We start from the raw sequence: 8468 nt of genomic DNA, 5'->3' as shown, positions 1-8468 counted from the left end.
CATGTCTTGGAGACCAAGAAAGAATCCTATATGTATATATGTACAACCATATACAAACAAAATACACGTGGTTAGCTATACAAAATCATACTTTAACACCGAGCTATGCCGATGATTGCACCTCCTGGAAGTTAACAGTAGACGGAATTTATTTTGTATGCTCAAAGGTAGAGTAGGTATATTCTTCAGTTCTCCATGCCTTTCAGCTTTTAAGTGCGTGGGCATTGTGGAAAACAACAACCACTAGCTACTGCTACGCACTTCCTGGCCCATGCGTTTGGGTAACCCCCGTTAAATTCGCAGTAACCAAGACGTACTATGCAGAGGGGTTCATAAAAACTGTCTTTAAATTTGAAATAACACTAGCGTGCTTGTGTTAAGCTGAAAGAGTGATGCATCAAAGAAAATGAATGATTAGGTAGTACACAGTACACCATGCATTACGAAATAATCAGTTTACAGAAAATAGACTTTACGTAGCAAAGTTGCATCCCTTTTCTCGGCGGCAATGCAATTACAGCTTGTCAATTACTTTATGGAGAATTTCACATGCAATAAGTGGGTGGTTTTGCTTCAGTTGCTCGAACCCGCTGGTCTTTACAATGGCTCGTAACCTTTCACTGTCTTTTACCATGTACTTGAGACAGTAATCCTTGAGCAGTTGGCAGTGATATTGCTCCGCGAGATCCAAAGTGAAACCCACGGTATTGACATCTAGCGCCTTGCTCACCTTGCCCTCACATATAAGCTTCAGCCTGCCAATGGCGTACCGATCAGCCGCAACTAACAAATGTTGCGTCATGTTTATAGCCACTTCTGTGGTCTCCTCCATAAACTCAGGGAGGCAATCATTGTATATGTAATGAAGCAGGACCTCAAAAACTTTGGCGTCCATGTCCTTGATGCGGATAGTGCTTTCTCTGCTCTCCATCATCGCGCCACACAACTGTGCCCGAAAGACCGGTGACCGCGCAGCGAGCATGCACGCGTGCACCTCAAAACTCCTGAACCAGCCAATCCTGACCGTCAGGTCCGTCTTAAGGCCATTCTCTAGAAGATAGCCAAGATCTCTGCCTAGGTCCGAGGGTGGAGCGACGATGCCATCGTCGTCGTCCTCACAGTCGTCGTCCTCGTCGTCGTTGAGTTTAGAGGCAATAACTCTGACGGTGCACTTGATCACTAGGCAGTCGTCTTTAAGACACCCTGACGCGGCCAAGTCAGCTTTACTCGCAAACCTGGAGACACCCCAACTGGGAGACTCAGGCACGAACTTGTCGGTGTAGGGTCCTATTGCCGGCAGTGTGGGGTCCTCCTTTAGGGAGAAACACCACTGGGCCGTGACCTCCTTCTCATCGGTGTTTATGTTTACCAGCCAGAGATAAACCGAGGTGAACTGATCGTCGACGATAGTGCGGTCGCCGTTCGGGTAGTAGTGGATATTCCAGTCGTGATGGCCGACCCGGAAGGTTTCTGACGTGAGGAAGGTATTGCTGCCGATGACCAGGGAGTGACCAGTAACCTTGAGCAGGTGCTCGCCGGCGTGGACGACCACCGTCGACGAGGTCTTGGTTACCGGCATGGCCTCTCGCGATCGCCTAATCGAGCAGCTAGCTGTGAGAAAAGAAATCGATCGTGGACGGCGCGCGGTTTCCTAACTCGTAAGCCTTTCCGTAGGATATATGTGCTTTTTTTTCTAGTAGGATACAGTTTATATGTGTCCGTATTGACTAGCTGTAGCAGACTCCTAGCACATCACGTACGTCCGTGAGGGGGAAGGCATCAGCTCGTGTCACGATCAAACTTAACGCGTATGAGATATGATAAAGATCCCACAAAGCACGTGATTGAACTCACACTTTGATTGAACAACTCACCCGATGATGATCGCAGGCTTAGTTTGTCGTTGCTAAGTTATGATGTGTTGAACTTATATACTCCCTCCGTCTCAAAATTCTTGTCTTAGATTCGTCTAGATACGGATGTATCTAATACTAAAACAAGAATTTTGGGACGGAGGGAGTATAAACTAACTGAAAAAAATCATCACAAAAGTAGGAGAATTTCATAATCAGGCGCATGCATTGCATTACATCTTCCCAATGAAATCAAGGGTTTAGTAGTACGTGCGTATCAAACTTGCCAATCACTGCTGCAAAGGCTTTACATCTGATGATCTGAGCTTGTAAAAATACAAACAGTTTCAGATGTTTGGTTGATGGTGGCCATTACCCGCATCAGTTTCAGATGCAACGTTTCAACAGAAAATAACGTGAGCAGCAGAGCGTTGCGAATCAAGTTTGCCACGGAAGTTTCCTCGAGCACAAGCACAGCTCCTCGTTATATTTTCACCTTTCTTTATCAAATTTTGCTGAAACACACATGAAATAGTTTTGACCACAACAAAACACTAGCTGTTCGCTGATGCTTTGAACAGACGGCTGGATGCACTTCGACGCGGATCAGTGTGGTTAAAATATGCATGTGGTAGTTGTAGGTGGGCCCACCCAACTCCTGTGTGGCCAAAACTTTGAAAAGGTGGGGGTTATGAGCCACGCTACGCGTCGGCCGGCGGATAAGTTTTCTCGAATATGCACGAGTGTGCATATCATTCATTAAAGAAGGGAGGGGAGTGAACCCCAAATCCACATTACACACTTATTTACAAGCGGACTTCGTCCGGCTCTACCTCACACCACAACCGACCTACTCGCTAGTACCCACCGTTTCCTGCTCTACTTCGAACCCTACATTGTTTCCTTTGAACAAGCCCGCCTTCGCCCATAGTCTACCTTCCTCCTGTATGAGTTGTATGGTTCGTGGTATCGACGGCCTCTCCCCATTAAAGATCACGTCATTCCTCTGTTTCCAGATCATCCACATCCCTAGAAGGCATTTTGCTTTGTGCGCACGGCCGCTGTCTGAATTTCCGTCCTGCCGTATCGTCCATTGTTGTAGTGGTTCATTTCCGGCCGGCGGATAAGTAGAAAACTGAAGGAAATATGCCTTAGAGGGAATAATAAAGTTGTTATTTATATTTCCTTATATCATGATAAATGTTTATTATTCATACTAGAATTGTATTAACCGGAAACTTAGTACATGTGTGAATACATAGACAAAACAGAGTGTCCCTTGTATGCCTCTACTAGACTAGCTCATTAATTAAAAATGGTTAAGTTTCCTGACCATAGAAATGTGTTGTCATTTGATGAATCAGATCACATCATTAAAGAATGATGTGATGGACAAGACCCATCCATTAGCTTAGCATTATGATCGTTAAGTTTTATTGCTATTGCTTTCTTCATGACTTATACATGTTCCCCTGGTTATGAGATTATGCAACTCCCGAATACCGGAGGAACACCTTGTGTGCTATCAAACGTCACAATGTAACTGGGTGATTATAAAGATGCTCTACAGGTGTCTCCGAAGGAGTTTGTTGGGTTGGCATAGATCGAGATTAGGATTTGTCACTCCGAGTATCAGAGAGGTATCTCTGGGCCCTCTCGGTAATGCACATCACTATAAGCCTTGCAAGCAATGTGACTAATGAGTTAGTCACAGGATGATGCATTACAGAATGAGTAAAGAGACTTGGCTGTAACGAGATTGAACTAGGTATGGTGATACCGACGATCGAATCTCGGGCAAGTAACATACCGATGACAAAGGGAATAACGTTTGTTGTTATGCGGTTTGACCGATAAAGATCTTCGTAGAATATGTAGGAGCCAATATGAGTATCCAGGTTCCGCTATTGGTTACTGACTGGAGATGTGTCTCGGTCATGTCTACATAGTTCTCGAACCCGTAGGGTCCGCACGCTTAACGTTCGATGACGATTTGTATTATGAGTTATGTGATTTGATGACCGAAGTTTGTTCTAAATCCCAAATGAGATCACGGACATGACGAGGAGTTTCGAAATGGTCGAGAGGTAAAGATTGATATATTGGAAGGTTGCATTCAGACATCGGAATGGTTCCGAGTGATTCGGACATTTTTCCGGAGTACCACGAGGTTACCAGACCCCCCCCCCCCCCCCCGGGGGGGGGGGGGAAAGATATGGGCCTTATGGGCCATAGGAGGGAGGCTAACCAGCCCACAAGGGGCTGGTGCGCCCCCACAAGGGAGGAGGCCGAATTGGACCTTGGAAGGGGGCGCCACCCCCTTCCTTCTCCTACTCCCTTTCCTTCCCCTTTTCCTCCTCCGGTAGAAGGAAAAAAGGGTGGGGCCGAATCCTACTAGGAGAGGAGTCCTAGTAGCACTCCTCTCTCCCTGGCGCGCCTCTTGTTGGCCGGCCTCCTCCACCCCTTCTTTATATACGGGGGCAGGGGGCACCCCAAAGACACAAGTTGATCTTTAGCCGTGTGCGGTGCCCTCTTCCACAGTTTTACACCTCGGTCATATCGTCGTAATGCTTACGCGAAGCCCTGCGCCGGTAACTTCATCATCACCGTCACCACACCGTCATGCTGACGGAATTCTCCCTTGGTGTCAGTTGGATCAAGAGTTCGAGGGACGTCACCAAGCTGAACGTGTGTAGATCGCGGAGGTGCCGTGCGTTCGGTACTTGATCGGTTGGATCGCGAAGACGTTCGACTACATCAACCGCGTTACTAAACGCTTCCGCCTTCGGTCTGCGAGGGTACGTGGGCACACTCTCCCCGCTCGTTTCTATGCTTCTCCTAGATAGATCTTGCATGATTGTAGGCAAATTTTTTGAAATACCACGTTACCTAACAGTGGCATCCGAGCCAGGTCTATGCGTAGATGTTATATGCACGAGTGGAACACAAAGAGTTGTGGATGATAATAGTCATACTGCTTACCAGCATGTCATACTTTGATTCGGCGGTATTGTTGGATGAAGCGGCCGTGACCGACATTACATGACCGCGTTCATGAGACTGGTTCTAGCTACCGCCGTGCTTCGCACACAGGTGGCTAGTGGGTGTCTGTTTCTCTAGTTGAATCGAGTGTGACTACGCCCGGTTCTTGTTGAAGGTTAAAACACCACACTTGATGAAAAATCGTTGTGGTTTTGATGCGTAGGTAAGAACGGTTCTTGCTAGAAGCCCGTAGCAGCCACGTAAAACTTGCAACAACAAAGTAGAGAACGTCTAACTTATTTTTGCAGGGCTTGCTGTGATGTGATATGATCAAGACGTGATGATATATAATTTGTTGTATGAGATGATCATGTTTTGTAACAGTTATCGGCAACTGGCAGGAGCCATATGGTTGTCCTTTATTGTATGAATTGCAATCGCCATGTAATTGCTTTACTTTATCACTAAGCGGTAGCGATAGTCGTAGAAGCAATAGTTGGCGAGACGACAACGATGCTTCGATGGAGATCAAGGTGTCAAGCCGGTGACGATGGTGATCATGACAGTGTTTTGGAGATGGAGATCAAAGACACAAGATGATGATGGCATTATCATATCACTTATTTTGATTGCATGTGATGTTTATCTTTTATGCATCTTATTTTGCTTAGTACGGCGGTAGCATTATAAGATGTTCTCTCACTAAATTTCAAGGTACAAGTGTTCTCCCTCAGTATGCACTGTTGCGACAGTTCGTCATGCCGAGACACCACGTGATGATTGGGTGTAATAAGCTCTATGTGTAGGGGAATGTAGTAATTTCAAAATTTTCCTACACACACGCAAGATCATGGAGATGCATAGCAACGAGAGGGGAGAGTGTGTCCACGTACCCTTGTAGACCGAAAGCGGAAGCGATAGAACAACGCGGTTGATGTAGTTGAATGTCTTCACGATCCGACCGATCCAAGTACCGAACGCACGGCACCTCCGACTTTAGCACACGTTCAGCTCGATGACGTCCCATGAACTCCGATCCAGCAGAGCTTCACGGGAGAGTTCCGTCAGCACGACGACGTGATGATGGTGATGATGTTGCTACCGACATAGGGCTTCGCCTAAGCACCACTACGATATGACCGAGGTGGATTGTGGTGGAGGGGGGCACCGCACACGGCTTGGAACAATCAACTTGTGTGTTCTAGGGTGCCCCCTACCCCCGTATATAAAGGAGCAAGGGGAGGCCGGCCGGCCCTTGGTGGCGGCCAAGGAGGGGTAGGAGTCCTCCTCCTAGTGGGAGTAGGACTCCCCCTTTCCTAGTCCCACTAGGAAGGAGGAAGGGGGAAGGAAGGAGAGGGAGAGAGGGAGGAAAGAGGGGCCGCCGCCCCCCTCCTTGTCCAATTCGGACTCCCAAGGGGGGGGGCAGCCCTAGTCCCTCTCCTCTCTCTCCCACAAGGCCCATGTAGGCCCATTATATCCCCCGGGGTTTCCGATAACCCCCCGGCACTACGATAAATATCCGGTGACCCCCGGAACTCATCCGGTGTCCGAATATAGTCGTCCAATATATCAATTTTTATGTCTCGACCATTTCGAGACTCCTCGTCATGTCCGTGATCACATTAGGGACTCCGAACTATCTTTGGTACATCAAAACACATAAACTCATAATACCGATCGTCACCGAACGTTAAGCGTGCGGACCCTACGGGTTCAAGAACTATGTAGACATGACCGAGACACGTCTCCGGTCAATAACCAATAGCGGAACCTGGATGCTCATATTGGTCCCTACATATTATACGAAGATCTTTATCCATCAAACCGCATAACAACATAGGTTGTTCCCTTTGTCATCGGTATGTTACTTGCCCGAGATTCGATCGTAGGTATCTCAATACCTAGCTCAATCTCGTTACCGGCAAGTCTCTTTACTCGTTCCCTAATGCATCATCCCGCAACTAACTCATTGTTGCATTGCTTGCAAGGCTTATAGTGATGTGCATTACCGAGAGGGCCCAGAGATACCTCTCCGACAATCGGAGTGACAAATCATAATCTCGATCTATGCCAACTCAACAAGTACCATCGAAGACACCTGTAGAGCACCTTTATAATCACCCAGTTACGTTGTGACCTTTGGTAGCACACAAAGTGTTTCGCTGGTAATTGGGAGTTGCATAATCTCATAGTCATAGGAACATGTATAAGTCATGAAGAAAGCAATAACAGTAAACTAAAACGATCAAATGCTAAGCTAACGGAATGGGTCAAGTCAATCACATCATTCTCCTAATGATGTGATCCCGTTTATCAAATGACAACTCATGTCTATGGTTGGGAAACTTAACCATGTTTGATCAACGAGCTAGTCAAGTAGAGGCATATTAGTGACACTCTATTTGTCTATGTATTCACACATGTATTATGTTTCCGGTTAGTACAATTCTAGCATGAATAATAAACATTTATCATGAAATAAGGAAATAAATAATAACTTTATTATTGCCTCTAGGGCATATTTCCTTCAGTCTCCCACTTGCACCAGAGTCAATAATCTAGATTACACAGTAATGATTCTAACACCCATGGAGCCTTGGTGCTGATCATGTTTTGCTCGTGAGAGAGGCTTAGTCAATGGGTCTGCAACATTCAAATCCATATGTATCTTGCAAATCTCTATGTCTCCCACCTGGACTTGATCATGGATGGAATTGAAGCGTCTCTTGATGTGTTTGGTTCTCTTGTGAAATCTGGATTCCTTTGCCAAGGCAACTGCACCAGTATTGTCACAAAAGATTTTCATTGGACCCGATGCACTGGGTATGACACCTAGATCGGATATGAAATCCTTCATCCAGACTCCTTCATTTGCTGCTTCCGAAGCAGCTATGTACTCCGCTTCACACGTAGATCCCGCCATGACGCTTTGTTTAGAACTGCTCCAACTGACAGCTCCACCGTTCAATATAAACACGTATCCGGTTTCTGATTTAGAATCGTCTGGATCAGTATCAAAGCTTGCATCGACGTAACCATTTACGACAAGCTCTTTGTCTCCTCCATAAACGAGAAACATATCCTTAGTCCCTTTCAGGTATTTCAGGATGTTCTTGACCCCTGTCTAGTGATCCACTCCTGGATTACTTTGGTACCTCCCTGCTAAACTAATAGCAAGGCACACATCAGGTCTGGTACACAGCATTGCATACATGATAGAGCCTATGGCTGAAGCATAGGAAACACTTTTCATTTTCTCTCTATCTTCTGCAGTGGTCGGGCATTGAGTCTTTCTCAACTTCACACCTTGTGACACAGGTAAGAACCCTTTCTTTGCCTGATCCATTTTGAACTTCTTCAAAACTTTGTCAAGGTATGTGCTTTGTGGAAGTCCAATTAAGCGTCTTGATCTATCTCTATAGATCTTGATGCCCAATATATAAGCAGCTTCACCGAGGTATTTCAGTGAAAAACTCTTATTCAAGTATCCTTTTATGCTATCCAGAAATTCTATATCATTTCCAATCAACAATATGTCATCCACATATAATAGTAGGAATGCTACAGAGCTCCCAGTCACTTTCTTGTAAATACAGGCTTCTCCAAAAGTCTGTATAAAACCATATGCTTTAA

General features: G+C 46.0%; 1 protein-coding gene across 1 annotated transcript; it reads right to left on the bottom strand.

The window, feature by feature from the left end:
• Positions 1-422: 422 nt before the first annotated feature.
• LOC123133773 (BTB/POZ and MATH domain-containing protein 1-like) lies at positions 423-1663 on the bottom strand. The gene has a single exon (XM_044553179.1). It carries the CDS (start codon positions 1577-1579, stop codon positions 515-517), a length of 1065 nt encoding a protein of 354 aa, XP_044409114.1. The 5' UTR covers positions 1580-1663; the 3' UTR covers positions 423-514.
• Positions 1664-8468: the final 6805 nt, after the last annotated feature.

This window comes from Triticum aestivum, chromosome 6B (assembly GCF_018294505.1).
Source record: "Triticum aestivum cultivar Chinese Spring chromosome 6B, IWGSC CS RefSeq v2.1, whole genome shotgun sequence".
Taxonomy (NCBI): Eukaryota; Viridiplantae; Streptophyta; class Magnoliopsida; order Poales; family Poaceae; genus Triticum; species Triticum aestivum.
The sequence above is the reverse complement of the archived record's forward strand: the minus strand, read 5'-3'. Positions and strand labels throughout refer to the sequence as shown.